At 35.7% G+C, this 23,765-nt stretch overlaps 2 protein-coding genes across 3 annotated transcripts in view; one reads left to right on the top strand and one right to left on the bottom strand.

The window, feature by feature from the left end:
* Nucleotides 197-9,543, bottom strand: LOC109849267 (NADH--cytochrome b5 reductase 1). Of its 2 annotated transcripts, XM_020419078.1 has the most exons (10): nucleotides 9,235-9,542; nucleotides 9,083-9,168; nucleotides 8,846-8,987; nucleotides 8,664-8,754; nucleotides 8,132-8,209; nucleotides 3,247-3,327; nucleotides 3,062-3,151; nucleotides 1,665-1,730; nucleotides 1,387-1,473; nucleotides 197-580 (listed from the first exon to the last, which is right to left on the bottom strand). In XM_020419078.1, the coding sequence occupies exons 1-10, from the start codon at nucleotides 9,252-9,254 to the stop codon at nucleotides 488-490; spliced, it is 834 nt and encodes a 277-aa protein (XP_020274667.1). In that variant the 5' UTR covers nucleotides 9,255-9,542; the 3' UTR covers nucleotides 197-487. The 2 variants fall into 2 exon arrangements, with proteins under 2 accessions (XP_020274667.1, XP_020274666.1); XM_020419077.1 differs by having other exon boundaries at nucleotides 9,083-9,543.
* The window catches only part of LOC109849828 (probable arabinosyltransferase ARAD1), a 4,331-nt gene continuing 1,452 nt past the window's right edge, over nucleotides 20,887-23,765 (top strand). Inside the window, exon 1 of the mRNA XM_020419711.1 lies at nucleotides 20,887-22,266. Within this exon, the coding sequence (XP_020275300.1) occupies nucleotides 21,379-22,266 (888 nt within the window). The 5' untranslated portion in view covers nucleotides 20,887-21,378. The remainder of the gene's footprint in view (nucleotides 22,267-23,765) is intronic.

Raw genomic sequence — 23,765 nt, 5'->3', positions numbered from 1 at the left:
TGCCGCTAAATTATCAGCCCGTTATTTTTCTAGTGTAGAAAAGCAAGTAGACAGCTTATAACTAGAAATATTTGTCATCTAGGATTCTCTTATCCATCAAAACAAACAATTCCCAAAAAATTACCTCTCTTCCACATTTACCCAAATCACAAAAATCCATTTAAATCTCAAACTGACAAACTATCACAAGAAATGGTTGAAGATATCCAACTTTGCATCACTGTCAATATCACCCATCCAATAAAATAAAACGTGTGTTATTGGGATTTTTCCTTACAAGAAAGAAACTTGAAGCCCAATTTTCCACAGGATCTCAACAGGAGAAGTTCACAGTATTGAGAAAAGAATCCCATAGATTGTAACATTTTTCATATCTTACGGGATATAGGATTAAGAGATCCAACAGTACAATGAGAAAATTTTCAATTTGGTTCTCAGTCACTAATCAGACAAATGATTCTAAGTCCACCACAATATCAAAAGGCATCTAGAACTGGAATTGCATCTCCTTTGTGTAACCAAGCTCATCGAGGTGCGCTGCCATGGCCTTGTTCATGGGAGGTGGACCACATCGTAAAATCTAGAAAAAGAATTATCGAACTATATCAATTTCACGAGCTTAAAGCATCCAAGAACACTAGAAAAATAAGTTATTTTTTACAATTTATTAATTGACAATAGCTATTTAGATATTTGCCCCTTAAACCTTTCAAATTTGAAATTCATTCCACAATTAAAATTGCTATTAGGACCTCAATTCTTAAGTTATTTTGAAATTAGTCCCTCCAATCAAGAGTATAAGTCGCAATTAGACAGATTTTGAAACAACTTATGAAAATTAGGGGACCCAACAGCAATTTCAAAGAGTCGAGGACTAATTTAAAAATAGGCTAAATATTTAAAAAAAACCCTTAGCATAGGACAGCTATCAGACTACACCCCCATTAACTTGAAAAATTGCCGCCCCCCCCCAACCCAACCAAAAAAAACCAATAAAAAAAACTCCTCTTTAAGTTCAGAAATTATCATAAAACCGCCTAAAAAAGTCCTCTTCAAGTTCAGGAATTATCATAAAACCCCCTAAAAAGTCTCTTTAAGTTCAAGGAATTACCATAAAACCCCTCCCCCCCCCCAAAAAAAAGCAATAGTTTTTGGGGTGTTTTCTGATAAAAGGGGGGGGGGGGGTTTGATAAAAATCTTAAAGTTAACAGGGGGTTTTCTGATATTTTTAAAGATATGGGGGGGTTATGTGATAATTGTCCGAAGCTAGGGGTATTTTCTGATATTTAGCAATTTCAATGATCTGAGGGACTAATTCCAAAATATGAAATATTTAAGGGACTAATGTCAAAAAAACTTAAAATGATAATGTAAAGCTTAGCATACCTGGATGTCAGTGGCTGGTGATGGCAAATGAGTTTGAATCATTTCTTTGGACACAAAACCAACACCCCCATTCCAGACCTCAGGAGGCTGATGAAAGAATTAAGAAATGTTGTAAATAATCAGATGGAACATAGTATAAAAGAAAATTAAAGACATGAAAGAGCTCTAGCTGGATGTTCCTAATTTTATGATCCTCATAAAACACTATTCCTAATTTCTGTTATTATGTATCGATTTGATAGAGAGTGCTTGCAACAAAAAGGAGTGAACAAAAGAACCTGATTCAACACATAGTAAACTTGGAAGCGACCTGGATAGTTCTTAACAAGGCCATCTAGCTCTTCCTGCATTGAGCATGAATATGAAAGTCAAATCAGTAAAATTTCATGTTGAATAGAAACCAAATCTATAGTACCACCAATTGTTAAAGAACTAACATGCTTTAAATTAGCAGCTCCATCTTAACCATTAAAAATATGTGATGTCTTATCTCTGAGCAAATTTACACATCCAATTTGCACAGATACAGAAAGAGACTAGGATAAACTCAGTAGTGCCGGGAGCAATAATTGTCAAACTGTTGAGGGTTTGTGGTTATATCTAGATTAAAAAACCACATCATGGATCTTGTCTACTATATATTGCAAGAAATCTGAAATGACTAGAAAACAAGAAGCCATGTATGACCATTCTTACTTTAATGAACGAAGGTTGAAAACACAAGTTAATTCGAGGAGCATTAAGCTCAGTTCAGTAGCTATTGAACTTACTGAATCTAGCTTAACAGATTTCTAGCTTGGTCATCAATGGCTTGGTTTACAAATCACATGACACAGAATATACTGGTCACATTCATTAAAGTGGTAGGACGAGTAATGGTAGCACGTGTTTGTATCATCCAATAAAAGAAGGCAGTAATCTATGAGTCTACTACAAAAGAAGGCATTAATCTATGATTCTTCAGCATCTATAGCCCATATTGTGATGGTAAGCATTCCTGTATGACTCCAAAATGTTGAGTTTACTTGACTATTCAAGATAGCAAAATGTCGTGTCAGCGTATGGAAGTACTTATCACCATTGTCATCAGCATATGGAAGTACCTATCATTATTGCACCTCACAATCGAAGAAAAGGTCAATCAAAGAAAGGGTCAGCTACAAGTTAAAACTCCTCAAAAAGCCGTCGTCATCATCAGCATCATTATTTCAGTCTTGAGAGCTAAGGCCGGCTAGGTAGCAGAGCTCCATAAAAAATATTCAATAAAGCTGCAATCTGAGTCAACTCTCTTAATGCTGAATTATAGGACAAGGAGTTATGGAAAAGAAGAGGGAGAGGCTTTCTGTAACCCTAAAAGCTATGAAGGTCGGTTGACGTTCTCCAACTAATCCTGGACTAAAAGGATTTAAACAGCTCCCAACCTGAAATAGATACTCCGGGGCGGATGCCATAGAGAAGAGAACTTGATGATTACAATGAAGGAGAAGTTTGCCATATTGTTAACGCACCTCAAGCTCATGCAACCAAAGACATTAATAAAAGAATTTTTTTGGGGGGTAAAATTTAATGAAATCATACCCATCAACTCTTAGATCAAGCCCCAAATTAGCAAGATGGCAAGATGGCCATCCAAATGATAAAGCGAAAAAAAAATCAACCATATGGACAACATTACCTTTACAAGGATATCCTCAAATGTGACATTGGCATAGATAAGATGAACATTTGTCTTGTCATTTGGGTTCTCCAATATAGCTCTTGCAACCTAAGATACAAAGCAGAATAAAGAATTGAAGAATTTATCATAAAAAACCAGAGAAATTTTTTGGCAATGTAATTGGTTTGCAAAATTATATGAACCTGAAACATTGGAGTTATGCCAGATCCTCCAGCTAGCATTCCGAATGCTCTAACTTGTCCAGTTTGATATTTGAAGCGCCCCTAGAAGCATTAAAAGGGTAATACAATTTTAGAAAGCTGCCACTTCATTAAAACTAGTATGTGACTTAGATTATCACTCAAGAAAATTGTGTCAGAAAATTTTGGTCAATGCTTTATGATACAGCAGCAGTAGCATGGATATCAGATAACACAAAAACTCATATAGTATAACCATTCAACAGTGGAAATAGGCAGTTAGATGGCCGAAATCGAGATGTGGTATTTAATCGGAAATTTTACTTCATGGTTCAATTTTCATGTTACTAGATGAATTGAAAGAACACTATCAATACCAGGTGATAAGTGCAGCGGCGGAGCTACATTGTGCCCAGTGGTGTCACTGGACTAGTGGTGTCACGGGACACCAATGGATTGCCTACTTGATAGGTATTTTTATTTACTTTTCCTCGTATTTACTATGTAGGACACCACTAGAATTAGGGTAGAACACCCCCAAGGAGGATAAAATTGCAACATTGTCAATTTACATTCAAACTATAATCATGATAACTTATATGCGGACATCAATGGGACAAAGATCTTGGATCCATTGCTGAATGAGTGCCTTCCCGGAGTTAAATAAAAAAAAAGCTTGTAAAACAAAACAAATCACCCACAAACAAACAAAACAGAGGAATAGGATTTGATTATCACCACTACTTTCAAATTTTAATAGAAGAAAGGAAATGCACAATTGAAGAAAGGAATCAACAAAAGAAAGGAAATGTGTAACAGAGGTGTTGAAAAGACGGAACAATACAGACTGGTCTAGAAAGAAACTACCTTTCATGAGAACTAGAAGAGAGACCAATAGAAGCAAGTTAATTGCATTGAAAACTCAGCCTTTGAAGGCAAGCGAAGTTATGACAATAACGTAATCAAAAAATGTCAGATGAACTAACAAATGGTGTCACCTAAGCGTAACTAGCATACTGTGACGTTAATGAATAGACATATAATGTCATGACTCATGACAACACAAATATGATAATTCACCAGCTATCATCGCATATGGTCATAATAATTGCTGCAGATTACTATGTATTATGTAATTCATCCATTAGATGGCCAGTTTTCTTGCTTCTAGAGTTGTAAAAGAAATTAGATGAGCAAAAATGCACAAAAAGATCAAGAAGTAGGAGACTCTCTAATAGGGAAAGCATCCAACACAGTATCCCCTAGAAATTAATATAATATAACTGTTTTCTTACATGGGTTAGAATTATCATGTGACTAGCAAGTTCTAGCCTATTAGAGCTTTTAAGGCTTTAAGCCCCAATGTTCTAAGTTAAAATCATAAGGTGCGTCTTATCATATCAAGTAGGTAATGATAATAAAACAAAAAGTTAAGAAACTAGCTTGGAATTGTAAAGAACACTGTAATTTTTTATAATTTTATTTCCTTTTGATGAAATAAAGAACACTGTGTATTAATAACATAAAATCAATGAGTTGAATATTGCATTTCATGGTAAGGGCTAACACATATCAAGATATATCAATAAGTCGAATATTGCATTTTTCTTCTATTTTGAAAAGCCTTGCAGCCCATAATTGAACCGGAATCCAAACTGATTTTAGGAACTTATTTAACAACTAGTCAAAAGATGTGAAATATTACAAGATAATAATTGTACAATATGATAACAATCATTGGATATATATACCTTGATATATATCAGATTTCATGCATATCATATCAAATCATGGAGTACTACAGATATAGTAAGATGTTACTGACATTCATTTTCAAACCCAAGATTTTATTATTTCTTTTTAAAGAGAAAGCAAGGATACGTGGTGAACTCGGTATTATTCTCTCTCAAGTTTCTTTCCTTCCTATACTACTCCTTTACTTGCATCCCTTTCTAACATATCCATATGGAACCAAGTTTTCTCCTAACATTGGAACCAAGTTGAAGTTAAAAAAACTGACATGTTTGTCAAGTACTTAAGATAATACTACTATAAAAGAGGTTGCTATGTTTAAACTTTTGATTTCCTTTTATACCCTCTCAATTTTAATGATACCCAATAACTATAAGTACTAAAGTTTGTGTGGTTCTAATGACTACTAGGTTCCCTTGAAATTATGTTTTTGGTTAAGCATTAATTATCATGTTAGTTATCTTGTGATGACTTTTGGGTTCCCATGAAATTGTATTTTGGGTTAAGCTTCTTAATTTTGTTTTACATAGCTACTATTCAGCTCGAAAATATAGTTAGTCATATGCAATAATATGATGAAGGATAATGTTTTAGAGCAACCAACCAAGATTATATTATGCAAAGGCCTCTTTATGCATGTAGAAAGACACAATTTTAATCTTGACTAAGTATGAGAAATGTTTGATCAATAATTTCTTCATGTTCTTTGTTTAGAAGAATAGAAAATTTGCTTATAGTTATACCATAGAACTGTGCCTAATGTTGTACAAATTATGTACAGTGTGCTAATGTAATAGCTAATGTAATAGCTAACCATTTTGATTTGGACTCCCATGAAAGAAGAAAACGAGCACTAAAGAGTAACTTCTAGGAAAAAAATATGTAGGAGGATGAATAATCAAATTATTTGAAGAGATGAAGAGTCAATATGAAAGTTTAATGACAAGATATTGAGGGTTAAATGAAAATGACGTGTACTCAATTTAGCAATATAAAAAATTAGATAACGCTAAAATATCCTTAAAGTTATAATCTAAAACAAACCACTAAGTAAAAACTACAGAGTTTGGACCATAAGGATGTTCAATGCCTTTGGTAGTCATCTTCTTTTCTTTACAGAAAACTTATGTTGATGCTATAATAGAGTGGATCCCTAAAACTTTGATGTTTTGATATAACCCCTAAAAGTTATTGTTTAAATAATAAATTTAGCATTAAAAACTAATTTAATAACATAAGTTAATCTATAACTGTATCACGTGCAATGCACGTATGACATATTAGTGATGTCAAACACAAGTTAGAATAAGGGTCCAATGGGGGATAATCTATTTTTATGTTAACCATAACGTACTCAATAGTCCACACATATACTCTAGAAACAACTAATGGGGGGCATTGAAATAAGTAACGTTTTTGAGGATGGTATATCAACATATAAAGGTCTAGCCAGGGTAAATGAAAGTGAGGAAGAGTTCATGGGGACATAAATGAAACTCTTTGCATAGATGAAGATGAAAAAAGCATAGGAAGTACACGAAAGTAAGGAAAATTATTTGTTCATTAAAACATCACACAAGCACTCAACTACCATGACTCAACGCAACGCAACAAACTAAGGACAATCACCACTGGCATGTGCATATACAATCTGTTACTCTGGGCAAGCCAATAACAGCTATAACCACTGTTATAAATAGCGGTAAATAGCCCCGCAATAGCGACGCTAATAGTGTGAGCGGTCCCTTCCCGCGACGCTATCGTCCGCTACGCTATCGCTCAATAGCGGGGACATATTACGGAATATGTCTGTTCGCAAAAACGGCTAATAGTATCATAACGATAAATAGTGAGCGATTGCATTCGAAATTCGAGCATGGGAAGGCTTGTGGAGGTTTAGCAAGAGACAACAAACAAAGGGGATGTAATATCGCGCTCTTTCAAGCAGTTAAGAACAAGACCATACTCGAAGTCGAGCTCTTTTGCATCTTCCAAATAGCAGCTGAAAAGGAGTGTCAGAGGATTTAGATTGACCCTAACGTCAGACATGGTCTACTCTCAAGATCCCACCCAAACAAAGTCCGCAGCTAAGGAAAGGTTGCAACATATGTCGGGGAGGCCTTCGTTGATTGTGTACGAACAAAATACGAGTCCAAAGGTAGGGTAAGAAAGGGTTTAGCTAATAGAGAAATTGACTCTTCCGGGAACCAGTAACGCGTAAGCCATGTCAAACCAAGACCGATCAATATCCGAACGGAACGGATTCGAACTTCTCCTAGAATGCTTTTTGACTGCTATTTAAAAGCGGTTTGAGGTTTATTTTTTTAAAATTAAACTTAACCCTTGACCATTACATTTCACCGTCTCCTGTGATTTTTAGGATACTCTCGCCACCTCTTATAGCCTCTGGCACTTACCTTGATATTTCCTCTCACCTCCTTCACCGTGAGCTCCTCTTAGGGCAGTCCTGTCACCGCTAAGCTCTTCTTCTCAAAGACGACTTTTTGACTCCTCCAGTCATCTTCGGTATTACGTGATGGTTACATGTCTATTTTATGTTTAGGGTCACTTTAAATCATCCAATATGTACTTTTAGATTTCTTAGATTTTTCTTTAATTTTTCTTTTTTTAGTATTTATACATATCTAAATTAGATCGCTATTTGACTTTGCGTTTTTTATCGTTATTTTGTCGCAATAGCCCGAAAATAGCCTTAACGATGCCTCATCGTTACGCGACGCTATCCGCTATCGATAACCTTGGCTATAACACATTCCACAGCCTTTTGAGTAGAATTCCATGTGAATACCTACAAAACTTATCAACATCCTGCACCTAGGCAGCGTTCTACACAGCAATGAAACTCCAACAAACAAAATTTATTGCATTTCTCATATATGGCTATGCCGGTTTTGTACTCAAAATTTTTACAATCAATTAATTTCTTCTTTGCCTAACTTTAACTTGGATTAACAATCCAACAGCCAGAACTACTAAAATTGATCATAAGTTCTTCTGCAATTACAAGTCAATGAACACTTTAATATCCATATAAATGTAGACTAATAGCACAACTTATGTTTATGAACAATATACATAACACGATGCATTCCCAGAGGGTAAAAAAATCATATACCTTAGGACCCTTTACGGACAAGTAGTCGCCAACTTTCATCTCACGAAAATGATGAGACATTCTTCCTTGAGGATACATCTACAAACAATTTTAAAAATAAAAGTCAACACAATATAACAACCCGAAATCTAATTAATCACTCAGAAAACGAACAATTTTTCACTTTAGCCCTATTTAAATTTTTTATTATTAAAATCGACCCTTTTTTCTTTTATTTATCAAAACCGACCCGATTTCTTGATTAGCGGCTTAATCACATTCCTAATTAGTCGGGGTTGCCAACCCCGATTATTTAGGATATTAATTTTTAGGGTTTAAGGCTTCTAATTAGGGTTTAAGACCCTCCTAAATAGTCGGGGTTGGCAACCCGACTAATTAGGAATGTGATTAAGCCGCTAATCAAGAAATCGGGTCGGTTTTGATAAATAAAAGAAAAAAGGGTCGATTTTAATAATAAAAAATTTTAAAAGGGCTAAAGTGAAAAATTGTTCCTCAGAAAACTGTTATGGGTTATCATGAATAACGCTTATACCTTGATAACCAGTTCAAAATACCCAACATCTGAATCCAAAGTTGTAGGAGTATAAGGTTTGACAACTTCTTCACCTACACTATCCTTTCCCCTGCAAAAACCCAGCCAATAAAACTTCAGACAAGATAACAAAATAAAATCAAAAAATAAAAATTTCAACACAAATAACAGCAGACCCAAACCTGCAACTAATGTGTTGCCCAATAGGCAAACCAAGCACAGAAGTCTGTGATGGGAGGGCAAATCTAAACTTAGCCACGTTATGGCTCAGCTGCCTTTTCTCAACCAACTTGAAATCCCTGAAGTTTTCTGGGTCCAAGCAACCTGGTCAAATCAAAAGAAGGGGGGAAACCCAGTTTTATTACAAATTGGATCGAGAATCAAGCTTTTAAACAAAACCCAGATCAGAAAAAGCTTACCCTTGGATTTCTTGCTGAGGAACAAGTAGGCGGCGCCGATGCCGACGGCGGCGACGGCGACGGCGATACCGATGAAATGGGCGTTGAACAAGTAGGCGGCGCCGATGCCGACGGCGGCGACGGCGACGGCGATACCGATGAAATGGGCGTTGTTGGATTGCAAGAAATCCATTGAAGAGGAACCCAAAAAATCCCCCAAAAATTAAGATAAGGGGTCTGAATCCGATATGGGTTTTGTTTATATATAAGATTTGTTCCCCTTGAGAGCCAAAGGGTAGGTGAAGGGTTAGGTGGACCAAGAAGAGGATCTGAGCTCCTGAGTCTGAACTGCTACCACAAAACCGTGGGCACTTTTTCCTTTGTTTGGTGGAGTACAAATTGGGAGCGTGGGCTTGAAGAGGGAGAGAGGAGAAAGAAAGAAGGAAATTAATTGGAGATTTGGCTTTCAAATGCGCACGCCCCAATACAAAATTAGGGAGCTCCTGGTCATGCGCAATTGCACGTGCAATTTAATAATTAAAGTGTTCACGAGCGGTGAAGAGTTGGGTCTGAGACGGTAAATTTTAGAAATTACAAGAAAGTCCCTTTATCCCTCTTTGCCTCCTCAGTCCTCATCCTCTCCCTCTTGTCCCTAGGACTAGCACTGAGCATGGCTCGGTCCAAACCGAAAAAACCGACCGAACCGACCCGAACCGATCCAAAAAAATCGGTTTTATGAGTAGGGCGGGTCGGGTCGGTTTGAAAACTTTTCAACCCGAACCGACCCGAACCGACCGAATATAGTGCAATACTACTCATTTTAATCTCAAACCCTACCCGACCCATCCCTAAAGAGTCAAACACTCAAACCCTAAACTCATTTTCTGAATCATTATAGGCTGAAAACAATATCATTATATCAGTGTTTAATGTTTCATAATCTCCTACTTTGTTGATATCTTTTTTTCTTTAACATAGTTTGTTGTTTGATAAGAAGTTTGATGAAGTTAGAACCGAACAAACCGAACCGAACCGCACCGTACCGACTTGCAACAGTTCGGTTCGGTTTTGAATTATAGGCGGTTTGGCTCGGTTGTTTAAATTTTGGTAAAAACCGAACCGAACCGACCGTTGCACACCCCTACTTGTCCCTCCTTTGCCAGTTCAACAAATTGTCCAAAATAAATTTTTTTTCCTTCGACCGCCTTGAGTCAGAGGAAGATATAGGAGGTGAGGGTGGGAGGTTGGTTTAAATGGAGGGAGATGAGATGAGGGGAGAGGGATAAGGGTATATATGGAATTTCACAAAAAAATATGAGCAGAATTCTCGAGAACATGGACATTGCAAACATGTCAGCAAGTTTAGTTCATTTTTATCAAAATGAAAAAAAAAATTATGACAATTATCAATTTGAGTGAATTTTTAAGATTTTTTCATGAAAACCCTGCTCTAGTATAACTACGTCAACGAGCTATAAGAAAACTCAATTTGACTTGTACCTGCAATATGTTGTTACAACTAGTTGGATTAGACCTATCAACGAGTGCATAAAACCCACAACGGAAATGTCAAAATAAAATCAAACATAAGAAGTGTAATACCTAATTCTTTTCTTTTCTCATCTCACGAAAAAAAACCTCCTCATGTTTTTCTCTGTAGCCGTGAACCCACCGTTGAAAAAAAAAGAGAAATATCTCAACCAACATCTCCGTCTCTTACTAGAAAATCTCTAACTACCTAATATTTTTGTTAACAACTCTATCTTCTTTAAGAGTTTATCTATCTACTTTGTTTTCTTCCTAAAAACACAGGGAAAAAAAGAACGGAGAAATTTTTGAGAGGATAATCGGGTGCTCAAGGAGAAGGAGCAGATAGGAATTTCAACTTCAGAGTTCGATTTTGGCAACCATTTATTATCCTTCAACCCTTTTATTTTTCATGATCTCACCTTATCTAATTACTGGGATTTCTTTCTCGAAAATCATGAGCAAGAGATTGTAGGCAAAATCTTTACTCTTTATGCAAGCATTTTACTTTTAGATAATGATATTTTTCTAACAAGGAAATAAATTATTTTTTCAATTTTTTTTCATAATTCGAATAATGTGATTATTATCCATTTTGGCCAAGTTTAGTATAATTATGTATTTTTGGGTTATTTTTTTCCAAACCCCTACTTCTAATTAATTTGTTTTGGTTAGTCTAGTAACCAGAAACTATCTGTTATATGTACTTCTACAGCAGTTGATTTCGCATGCATATGTTTTGTTTAGTCTAGTGGTCACATGACTTGGTTGCTAACCCTTTAGTCACGGATTTGAATTCCATGATCTTTTTTATGCCAATTAGGTAATTAGGTTTGTGGGTGTATAAGAAAATAATTTTTCTTTTAAATCTTAATTTTTTTGACAAGTAGTTTTTAGCCAATCAACCAATGAATTTCTTTTATTTTGACAACAAGTGAATTTTTTCTAACTACAACATATCTTTAATTTATGAGTAAATTTCTTTTTATTGTAATAATTTATTATTTTATTATTATTTTTATAATTTTGTTTCTAGTATTAGCATGTACAATAGAACATATCAGTTTTCTAAAATCATTCATATATTACTTATCCTTAATTTGTATTTTTTTTCTCTATAGAATCATAGTTAAACCGGAAATAGGTGGGAAAATATAATGCAGCAACAAGCTAACTAAAGAGACCCTTTGACCATAGTGGTTAAGAGGCATGACCTCTAGTATGGATGTCCGGGGTTCAAATCACATAAGCTTTCTTCTTTACCAAATATTTTATTTGGGTCTATTGTGAAGGCGAACCCGACCCAGTTTGGACCCATTATCAATACTAGATCCGTTTGGGTAAAAAACTCAAATTACAGACCCGTTTGACCCAATTAGGATCCAATATCAAATTAAAGACTCGTTTGACCTAGTTAGAATCCAATATTAGATTTCAAACCCGTTTGGGTTTATGATTCAAATTACAGACCTGTTTGACCCAGTTAGGATCCAATATTAGATTTCAGACTCGTTTGGGCCTTTTGCTCACTAAAATCAGTTTTGCATATTTCTATGCTGTCAAATTAAAACTGTTTGGCCTGCTTTGACACTAAACAATTATGATAATTATTTATTTTCTTTTTTGTTAAGATGAATGATGATATTGTTTGATCTCTTGATGCTTATTGGATCACATGATGCTATGTTTGATCACCTAGTGGCATTTAATAGGATTGATTGTGCATGAAGACGACTCCCGTCAAGAAATATGATTCATAAACGTGTTATCATAGCATGATTATACCCTCGATATCAATATCTCGATGTGAGAAGTTTCTCTTGATTATTACTATCATTATAATAGCATTGACTAGACGATGCACCCATCTTGATTGGACATGTTTTGGGTCACGCTTATTTTACATAAATTTTACGAAAGTCATTCCAAAGTAACTCTGTGGATAATGAACAATATTTCATGCACAATCACTTAAAATAAATAAATAAATATGGGGTTTATAAAGGAGAATTGGACAGAGAATATAACATGTATATAAGCGGGCTTATACACATTCTTGATATCCGGATTTATATATATAATAGCTAAGGGACAATCCTGACTTGAAGCCATGTTCCCAGGACGATTTACGGGAACCTGATTTCTATACATGAAAATATTCTTCTCTCATTCAAATAACACCTAAAATAATAATAATGTGCTTGTGTACCTTGTGGTAGATCTTGTTTGATATCTACGATTAGCATTTTCTTTTATCACCTTTAATTGAGTTTTCATCTTTCCTTTATACGTGCTACATACACTTGCACACGCACAATTCCTTCATTTTACATGCTTGTTGGGAGTTTTCTGACTCCCCTGATGTTTGCGCACCCCAGACTCAGGAACTGTTCTTTCTTCGCAGGATCGAAAATATTTTGAGGAGCAAGTCCAGCGGCAGTGGTTACATGTTAGTCCATTAGTTCTTCAGTTCAGTTGGTTTATGTAGTTATTTGGTTTAGACTCTTTCTTGAGTCATATGTGACTTTTTTTTCTAGACTATGATATAAATTTTTTTATTACCCTTTCCTTTTGTGGATAATTGTGAACTCGTAGTTGGACTCTGTTCTTTTGTAGATTTCTTCATATATATATTTCTTTTATTGTCTTAGTTATATGTTCTATGATGTAGTTTTGGCTTTATATCTATATACATGATGATCTAGTGGCATGAATGTGGCTGAATGATTGTATTGACGGCCGAGTCACGTTCCAAGTTATTACATTGTGGAACCGGGACATGACAAGAAGAGGTCAAGACTTTATGTGTTTCGGAATCTTCTGACCCACGTCCGGGGGCGAAGAGAAGAGATTCACAATCATGGAATCAAAATGTTGAGAAAGGAATATAGGGCTTAAAAGAATCACCACATTCTGATCAACATATTATTCTCTCGCTTAAGAATAATTGAGAGAAAATCATATTCCCTGACCACATTCGGATCAACATTATTCTCTCGCTAAAGAATAATAGAGAGAAAATCATACCCCACCCCTCTTTTACATTTTCTACCGCGTGAATGGCTTTCGTTTTTTTTTCCTGCGTTGACATATGCCTCTGTCTCCTTTATGCTGGCTACAGGATCCTTTGTTGATAACAAAACTTTATGAAGTCAACAAATTTCAATTCTATCTCTAGTTCTCTGTGTAAATTCATACTAATGTGAAGCTCACATCCAAATTTTAAACTGCCGACAAAATATAAAAAAAATCCTTCGTGTAGATATTATTTTTGCTAATTGCATGGGCTTGGGTCATGACATCGATTAATAACGCAACCAAGGCAACAATTAAGAATGCAACCAAGGCATCCCCTACCTTTAAAAAAATGTCCCTCCTTGAATTCCTCCGTGTAACTAAAAGTCTCCATGCAAAACTTAATTTGATTAGTGATAGAAAATTAGATTTATTTTTTTTATCAACAACTTTTTTTTTTCCTCCCTTTCGATCCCAACAATCCAAACTGCAGATATTTTCCCAAGGCATTAGTTTGATGGCAATAAAAAGTGTTATCATGTAGCTTCAGATGGCTCCACGTGACAAGATAATATATGGACAATGATCGAGGGTAGACCTGTCCATCCGGGCCGGCCCGGCCCGGCCTGGCCCGGAAATCCTTTTTTTTTCCTCCCTTTCGATCCCAACAATCCAAACTGCAGATATTTTCCCAAGGCATTAGTTTGATGGCAATAAAAAGTGTTATCATGTAGCTTCAGATGGCTCCACGTGACAAGATAATATATGGACAATGATCGAGGGTAGACCTGTCCATCCGGGCCGGCCCGGCCCGGCCTGGCCCGGAAATCCGGGCCCGGGCCGGGCAAAACCGGGACCCGGACCCGGACCCGGGTACACCGGGCCGGGTCCGGGCCCGGCCCGGGCTGGCCCGGGTGATTTTCTTTTTTTTTATTTTTTTTATTTTTTTTATTTTTTTCCAAATTTTTTTAATGTTATTTAACTTATAAATTAAAAAAAAGACAAGAAAAATAATAAAAATAATAATTTTATTAATTACTTAAAATGACATAAATTACAAATAAGAAATGATAAAAACATATTCTTTATTAATAATTGATAAATCAGTTACAAATTACAAGTACAAATTTATTTTGGAATTAATCGCATCACAATAGATAAGTAAATCCCAACTAGGTTGGCACCTACTCACCTATATCACTATCATTTGCAATTATTTCCAAAATAATTCTTTACAAATTGTAAGCTAAGATATAAAAACTACAATCTATTCTTTATATCTATCTGCTAGTCCCAATTCTTCAAATTTATCTTCAATTCCAGCCATCCGATCGATGCCTTGCGTTCGCTTCTCGTACCTCCACCAATCTTGTAGGCACATCACCGCTTGTACAGTATATGGATCCAAGCATGTCCTGTGATCGTCAATCAAACGACCTGCTGTGCTGAAGGCGGATTCCGAAGCTACCGTCGAAACCTGCACTGTTAGTAAATCACGAACCATGGTGGAAAGTATAGGATATGAAACTGATCCATATACTTTCCACCATTGCAAAATATCTAAAGCATTTCCTTGACATCTAACTAAAGAAGCAGAAAAATATTCATCTATTTCAGAAACCTCCGATGATGACGATCCAAGTCCAGATCCACCAGTTAGCCCGGCTACCATTGCATACATATCAAAACTTACACTTTTACCTCGGGCTCGGGATGAGCTCGAAGAAACCGAAGCTGCAGACTGTTGTGCAGCTACACCATGTCTAGCTGCATACTCATCATATAAAGTTTGAAAATAATTTCTAATAAGTAAATGATGAGTAGTAGCATTCAGGGTGGTTCCATCATCTAAGTCTATAACCTGTCCACCATACAATGACTGTAACAAACTTCGAAGGCCAATATCCTTCAAGCATGGATCAATAAGAACCCCCAAACCAAAAATATGAGGAATAGGCCTAAAATACTTATTAAATTTGCTCTCCATTTCAAAAACCATAGGTCCAAAAGTAGCATCCAAACGATATTTATCAAAAAAATTTTGAATATTTAAAATTTGTAAAGCAGCTAAAGTAATGGTTGGATAATAACAGCCAGATAATAACATGGTAGCATCATAAAAAACTTGTAACATTTCATTTAAATTACATATAACTGTCCATTCATCTTCAGTTATTCCATAAGTGCTACCAGAACTAGAACTAGAAGCATAATAGTTTATAAAATCAGTTATAATGTCTTTATATTCTATTGCTACACTTAACATTGCATATGTGGAATTCCACCTATGGTCAACATCTTTTGGAATTAGTCTAGGCTTTACATTTTTTCTTTTACAAAATTGTTTCCATCTTTTAAGTCTTTGTTCAGAAGCACTATGCATGTAAGCAACTGTTCTAACCTTTTCTATCATGGGTTTAATTTCAGTAAATGCACTTTGAACAATTAAATTTAAAATATGACAGATGCACCTAATATGAAAAAGATCACCATGACATGGCAATGATAAAGATGATCTGATAAAATCAACAGCTACATTGTTATTACTTGCATTATCTAGTGAAAGAGAAAATATTCTTTGTGAAATTTCTAATTTCATAAGTTCTTCAATTATTAAATTTGCAACATTAGCACCAGTATGTGACTCTTCTATTGCAATAAAAGAAACAACTCTTTTAAACATTTGCCAATTTTCATCAATCCAGTGTGCTGTGATACATAAATATCCAGTTTGTGCTCTAGATGTCCAAATATCAGAAGTTAAAGAAAATTTACAGTTTAAATTTTTAAAATAAGAAATTATTTTTTCTTGTTCTTGCTGATAATATTTTAAAATATCACGTTGACAGGTTTGACGAGAAAATTTTTTAAATGCAGGATAAAAACCATCTCTAAACATATCTTCAAATTCATCATCTTCTACTAATTTAAAAGGAAGGTTTTTAAGAATGATAAACCTGATTACGCATTTCCTGGCTCTGGCAGCGTCATAGTTCCAACTACCGAGACTACCAGAAGAGGAGGATTGAGAAATCATGGATTGTCGGATATCACCTTGAGGAGGCTGGCCTTTGTTGTGTTTATCTAAATGGCGTTTGAGGTGGTTGGTGCCGCTCTTATGATGAGCTTGAAAAATCTTGCCGCACAAAGCACACTTAGCCTTCTGGGTGAGGATCCTACCGTGTTCATCCTTGGTGACGTCACCCGCTCCGGCCCTGTTCCGGGCCGGGTCGGGCCCGGGCCGGGCGCCGCTGAGGCCACCCGGACCCGGGCCCGGAACCCGGCCTGGCCCGGTTTTCCGGGCCGCGGCCGGGCCGGGCCGGGCCGCGGCCCGGCCGGGCCCGGGCCAGCGGGTAAAATGGATAGCCCTAATCGAGGGTGACAAAATATATATTTGATCTTTGAGAACAATATATAGAATCACTTAATGCAACTCCAATGAAAAGACAGACGGGCCGCGGCCCGGCCGGGCCCGGGCCAGCGGGTAAAATGGATAGCCCTAATCGAGGGTGACAAAATATATATTTGATCTTTGAGAACAATATATAGAATCACTTAATGCAACTCCAATGAAAAGACAGAACGAGAAAAATCCAAGGATAACTTCACAAGCTTTTGATTTACAAATTTCTTCTAATCAACATGGGCGAGATCTACCCTAGATATATAAGATGATGTGAAATGATGGACAAATCAATTAAATAATAAGCTTCAAATCCTATTTGCTCGCTCACTTTCTTTTCTCTCCAAGACTCCACACTCAATACTAACATAGAATGCTCCCACACATACCTCCTTTGTACACTCAATACTAACATAGAATGCTCCCACACATACCACCTTTGTCCCTATTTAAGTATTTGTTTTTAACAACCGAGTTTGGAATTAAACTCAAGACTATGGAACCGTATTGAAACCTCCTAACAGTCTTGATTATGTTGGCCTTTTTGTTTTGATGATGTTTTAACAAACAATTTACAACTAATATTGTTTGTCTAGTGTTTGTGTTTTCATATTTATTCTAGACAAACAATGAGTTGGAGGTTGGATGGAATTACGCTTCAACGATCATATCCAATGGAGGTTGGCGGAATAGTGGAATGAAGCAATGCAATCCAAGTTAAAGATTCAAGTTCAAGCTTCATCCACTAGTTTACCAAGTCGTGCTCATTGAAGACCTTCTTCAAGCTTGTGTAATTAGTTTAGGGGTTATATTATGTGTGTTGGTACTTTAAGCTTAATATCATATACACACATATTTTGTTGGTTTCTATGTATATATATAGTTATATATACACACATTTTGGTTTTATGGTTTTCTAGTTTAAATATGAAACAAATGAATATAATTAGAAAATACATTTGGGCTTCATATTTATATGTGTTTGGTATGAATTCATGTTCATTGGTTTTGAAAGAATGAATAAAATATATAATTTTGAGAAAATATTGTATTTCTTGTTTATAGACTTAACAACAACAATTTATATTTTATGTCAAGTCTATAAAATAATTTTATAAAGTTTTAAAAGTTTATTTAAGTCAAAATGACAAAAACATGTGTTTTGTATTTTTATGTTTTGGACTAGTTTTAAAAAATGATAAGATTTTACAATTGGGAAGTGCAATTCTAAAAATTCCTTTTGTAACATGTTTATTATCATGTTTATAAATATTTTACAAAGTTTTACATTTTTCTGAATTTATTTACTATTTTTAAAAGCAATTTAAATATTAGTTTTACTATTTAAAACAGGCTGATATTATGTTATCAGTCGACGGATGCAAGTGTTCAATCGACTAAAGAAATCGTCTAGAATTGCAAAAAGTTTCTGTTTTTTTCTGTCGGCTGATCAGTCGACTGATGAGGTCTTCAGTCGACTGATGAGCTGTGAGTTGCCTGTAACGGTCAGCTCATCAGTCGACTAATTGAACTTGTCAGTCGTCTGATGCTGTAACGGCTAGTTTTTTTTCAGCTTTTATTTGTTTTGGGTTTTTGGTCTTTTTGCCTTGTTTTCTCTTACCTTTGGAGTTTTCTATAAATACCCCCACATATCCTCAGTTCATTTTTACCAAGAGAAAAGTTTTAAAGAATTTTACAAGTTTGTTTAAAGGTTTTAAAAGTGTGTTTAAGAGTTTGGTTTGTGAAAAAAATTTCACAAGAGCTTGAGGAGATCATCATTTAGTGTTTGAGCATTCAACTCTTCTCCTTCTCTCTCTCTTGTCATCATAAAGAAGTTTTTCTAAACTCATTCTAGCTATTTATTATTTTGATTTTAATTTCCATAAGCTAGATTTTATTTGAGTTTATATTTGTTTTATCTCTTTGTTACACACACCCACATTGAGCTTTTAGTATTTTCATACATAGTATATTTGGGGTTGTGAGATTGTAACATAGAGTTGGGCTTAATTGAGTTTTCATATTATTTAGAGAACAATCATTTGTTGTTGAGCTTTAATTTGTGAGGGTCACATTGTATTGCACAAGTACACCAAGAGGAGTGTAGAGGTGAGAGACGTGGTCGGTCCCAAGAGGAGTGGCGTCTGTTGTAAAGCCTAGGGAGAGGTTATAAATCCGAGCACTTGAGGAAGACACGTGAGAGGTCAACACTTGAGGTGGTAGTTGTGTAGTTACATTGTGAGTGATTGTGAACGTTGATCGGTGAGCGTTAAAAACCGATATTGTGTGGTGCAAACGTTATTCAGGTGAGCGTTGAAAACCCAATTGTATAGTGGATTCTCCTCGGGAGTGGGGAGCGGAGACGTAGGATGGAAGGTCCGAACTCCGTGATCATTTCTTGTGTGTTTGAGTTTGGCTTGTGCACTTATATTATGTTTATCTCTATCGCCATTCTCTCATTATCTAATTTATCCACTATATTGTTTGCATTAGTTTATTTCACCATTGTGTTATTTGTATATCCTTGCATATATATCTTGTCACATATCTAATTTGCTAGGATATTTATTAATTAGTTTTTAATTGGCATTAAATCGGATTAGATTAGCATAAACCCTATTCACCTCCTTCTGGGGTACTTTCCTAGTAGCATTAGGGTCTAATAGACTAACAGATACTCATGGTGAACCCCGTTTTACTATTTTATATGACTTAAGTTGCAACCTAATCACGTTTCGGTTGAACAAAGATGACCAAATTGTCATATTACCAATTCCAAATGATCAAATATCGATTCTGCCCACGGATATAGACCAAATTCAAGACAACCCCACACCCCCACCCCCCGCCCCTATTTTTCTACGCACCGCTCCCTCACGTGTGACGTGTCAAACTAACACAACAACAATAATATTAATACGAGACATAAATAGCAAAGTACAAACATTAATAATTCTTTAAATATATTACATTGATCCCGTGAAACTTGAACCGTTACTAAATTTCCACAATGAATAAAAAAACAGCTTAATTACACCTAAAGACCCTATAGTTACGCCTACTATGCCCTCATATATCTTTATTTATTTTTAGCAGCACAAATATATTCTAGTGTTTTTAAAAGTTGCACTTATATACCCTCAATAGCACTCAGATACCCTAAGGTTTTTAAATTTTGCACTTTTATATTCTAATCCTAAAGTTTTTAAAACTTATACTTAGATACTCTCAGATCATTGGTTCCTCATTCAAGCTCTATACTGACTTGATCGTCGGAGGAATCACTAGAGAACCCAACTCCGATTGTCTAACATGCTTATTTTGCAGGTCTCTTATCCCAAATAGGGGATCAACCGTCTAAGAAGATGAGTGGACCCACATCGTCCATATACACTCTAAACCCCATCATTAACTCGGGATTATCTGCTAATCTCGTTGCTGACTCTTGTTGGACATCAACAGCTATATCTAATATTGTACTTAACAAATATCGAGAGTTAAAAGATATTCTAAAGTTAGCATGCGATTGTCGCATGAAAATTTTCATGGAGAAATTCTCGCATTTGCGTAAATGAGGATATTTAAATGCTAAACTTTAGGATATTCAAGTGCAAGTTTGAAAAATGTTAGGTACTTAAGTGCAAGTTTAAAAAATTTTAGGGTATATAAGTGTTACCAAAAACTAAGTGAAGTTACATAAGTGTAAGTTTTAAAAACTTTAGGTTATATAAGTGCTGCCAAAATCAAGTGAGGGGTATCTAAGTGCAAAGTAGGAGAAACTACAGGGTATTTAAGTGCAATTAAGCCAAAAAAATTTTTCCATCCTGCGTCATTCTGCTCACCGACTCCCTCACGTGCCAAGCCCAAGATCACTCCCTCAGAGGTTACAAGATCAAGAGAGACCTCGAAAATCCCTCTCAACCTCTCGGAAAGCAAAACTAAGGTTTGTTTTTTTTTTCCTCGAACCAAAATTTATGCTTCTCAAACAAACCAAAGAAAGAGAAACATCACCGACAGCAGCAGCAGCAGCAACAACAACCAGGCTTGGGATTTCTCAATCTCATCTGGGCAAATTCCAATTTATTTGGTAATTGATATCACCTATCCATCTTCCCTCAATTACACCACCTGGGTCTCTTTCATTTCATCAAGTTTGTGCTCGATCATGATAAATTTTGTTGATCGATGAATTTTGTCATCTGGGTCTTGTTCACTTCATGAAATATGGGTCAAATTTGGCCACGGGCATCATCGATTTCTGTGTACAATCATGATAAGTTTTGTTGATTGATGAATTTTGCCATCCGGGTCTTCTTCATTTCATCAAATATGGGTCTGTGTTGATTGATTGGTTGATTGATTACATTAGAAAATGCCTGATAGAAACCTTTCTTGCCGAAAATCCCTCTTCTTTCTCTTCGCCATGGCCACATTATTGATCCTAGTATCATGGGTTCTTCTCTTGGACTCCACTGGCGCTTCTCGCCTCATTGATAACCATAGACTTTCCATTTCTACCCCTAATAGGGTCTTCTCCATCTCTGAACCTGCAAGCGTTGCTGCCGCTCGCCGGCGGCCAAATGCCCTCTCAAGAGAATCAGATGTCAAAAAATGTGATCCAAATAGTGCAATGTTGAAGGTTTTCATGTATGATTTGCCCCCTGAGTTTCACTTTGGTATGTTAGATTGGCAACCAGAGCCAAATTCTAACAGTGTTTGGCCTGACATTGCTAAAAAAATCCCGGGTTATCCTGGAGGTTTGAATCTTCAACACAGCATTGAATATTGGCTTACATTGGATCTCCTTTCATCGAGATTCCCTGATCGCCCCGGGCCTTGCTCTGCTGTAAGAGTTATGGATGCAAAAGAGGCGGATATTGTGTTTGTGCCTTTCTTCTCTTCTCTGAGTTATAACAAGTTCACTAAAGAGAAAGTGAAGACGAAAGTTAATAGGGATAAGGAGTTGCAAGATAAGATAGTGAAGTATTTGACGGAACAAAAGGAATGGAAGAGATCAGGGGGAAGAGATCATGTTATTATGGCTCACCATCCAAATAGCATGTTGAATGCAAGGATGAAGCTTTGGCCTTGCATGTTTATTCTGTCGGATTTTGGGAGGTACCCGCCAAATGTAGCAAATGTTCAGAAAGATGTCATTGTTCCTTATAGACATATGATCAGAACCTTTGTCAATGATTCTGCGGGATTTGATGATCGCCCAACTTTACTATACTTTCAAGGAGCCATCTATAGGAAAGATGTAAGTTTGCTATTCATTTCTTGCTTTTGAGTTTTGCAAAATACCTTTAATTTTGCAGCTTGAGATAACTAGTTAATATTTTTGCAAATATTGATTTATATTGATTTGAGCAACTGGATATAGGTGATAAATCCCCATTTTGCTTTAAAATTTCAATTTAGGAACTTAATTAATACCTTCTCTATTCTGAAACATATCATTTGTAATGTAATTATATTATTTATTATGTTTTTGCAAATTATACTGTTTTTACCTTGGAAAGTAAATAATACAAGATGTGGACATGCTATCCATATTATGACGCTTGTAGAGTATCAAAGAATGTGTCCTTGTGTAAGTAAAATCAGTTCATGAATTTCCTTTCTGTACCCAAGGAGCAGCAAGAATAGGAACTTCTTTGAAAACACTCCATGTCACATAGTATAACATCACCGGATGGAAGCTTATATTGTTTTTTTTTTTGGTGAATTTTCTATCAGAGATTTACTCATAATTGCAACTAAAGATTACTTAGTAAAGATCAAAAGTAAAAACATACTTCAAAGGTCAGTGGTTGACTCTCTTGAATTTTGACACGCCATCTTGTGATTTTCTCCCTGAGGGGAAAAGCAAATGCATGGGTATTTTAGGTGAGTCTTTAACTTATTACTTGTGTGCAACTTTTCCAGTGAATTGGTATCATTCGAAGTTAATGGTCTGTTGACAGTCGTCTACGTTCATGCCTATATCCATCAGCCCATCATTGTAATGACTCATGCAATATTACCTTTTATGTCAACTGTTCTAACTACTATGATATAAAGACCAATTTCATTTGGATCTCAATGAATTAGTGAAATGGCCGATTTTCTTTCCCTTGGTGCATTCTATGAAATTCTTGTTCACAGGTGCCATGACCAGCCATAATTTGTTGAGCTCTCATTGTCTGGTAGAGCCAATAACTTGATAACAAGCGAAAGCAAAATAATTGTTTATGTAAAATCTATATTTCAATAATTTCATGATAGAAAATACAGTCATCTAAAAGGTTTTAGGATCCGAGAATCATGCATGGAGAACAAAACTCATGCATTCCTTTTCTGCTATTCTTATAATTCATAGTTGATCTTCAGATTGGAGTAATATCCTACTCGATATAATGTTTTATTAGAAAGTCTCAAGTCCTAGTTGCAGCAACCAGTAATTAGTGGAGTCATTGAAGAAGTTTTTGAGGAACATTAAATGTTTTTTGCTACTGTATTTAACTGTTTAGTATTTGTTTAAAAAATGGAATTAATGGCTAGTACTTTCCTTCTTTTGGTATTCGTAGTCTTAGTCATGACATTTATTTATGCAGAGTTAGTTTGATTGTCCCCATCATCTTTCTTGGGTAATGCATATTCTCATCCCATTTTTAACATGCTGATTCTTGCATATGACCTGCCTCAATATCCATCAATCATACTAACTAGTTGATGGAACCAGTAAAAATATGGGATATATGCCTATGTCCGAAGGCT

The sequence above is a fragment of the Asparagus officinalis genome, chromosome 7 (assembly GCF_001876935.1).
Source record: "Asparagus officinalis chromosome 7, Aspof.V1, whole genome shotgun sequence".
NCBI lineage: Eukaryota > Viridiplantae > Streptophyta > Magnoliopsida > Asparagales > Asparagaceae > Asparagus > Asparagus officinalis.
Note: the sequence above shows the minus strand (reverse complement) of the source record. Positions and strands in the feature narration are given on the sequence as shown.

Bases quoted from the DNA above. Each gene is read 5' to 3' on its own strand.
- LOC109849267 (XM_020419077.1), bottom strand. From the start codon at position 9,254: ATGGATTTCTTGCAATCCAACAACGCCCATTTCATCGGTATCGCCGTC. The intron at 8,210-8,663 runs GTATAAGCGTTA...AATTGTTTGTAG, and splicing joins ATTTTGAACTGGTTATCAAG to ATGTATCCTCAAGGAAGAAT. The intron at 1,474-1,664 runs GTTCTTTTGTTC...TTCTTTCATCAG, and splicing joins TTTACTATGTGTTGAATCAG to CCTCCTGAGGTCTGGAATGG.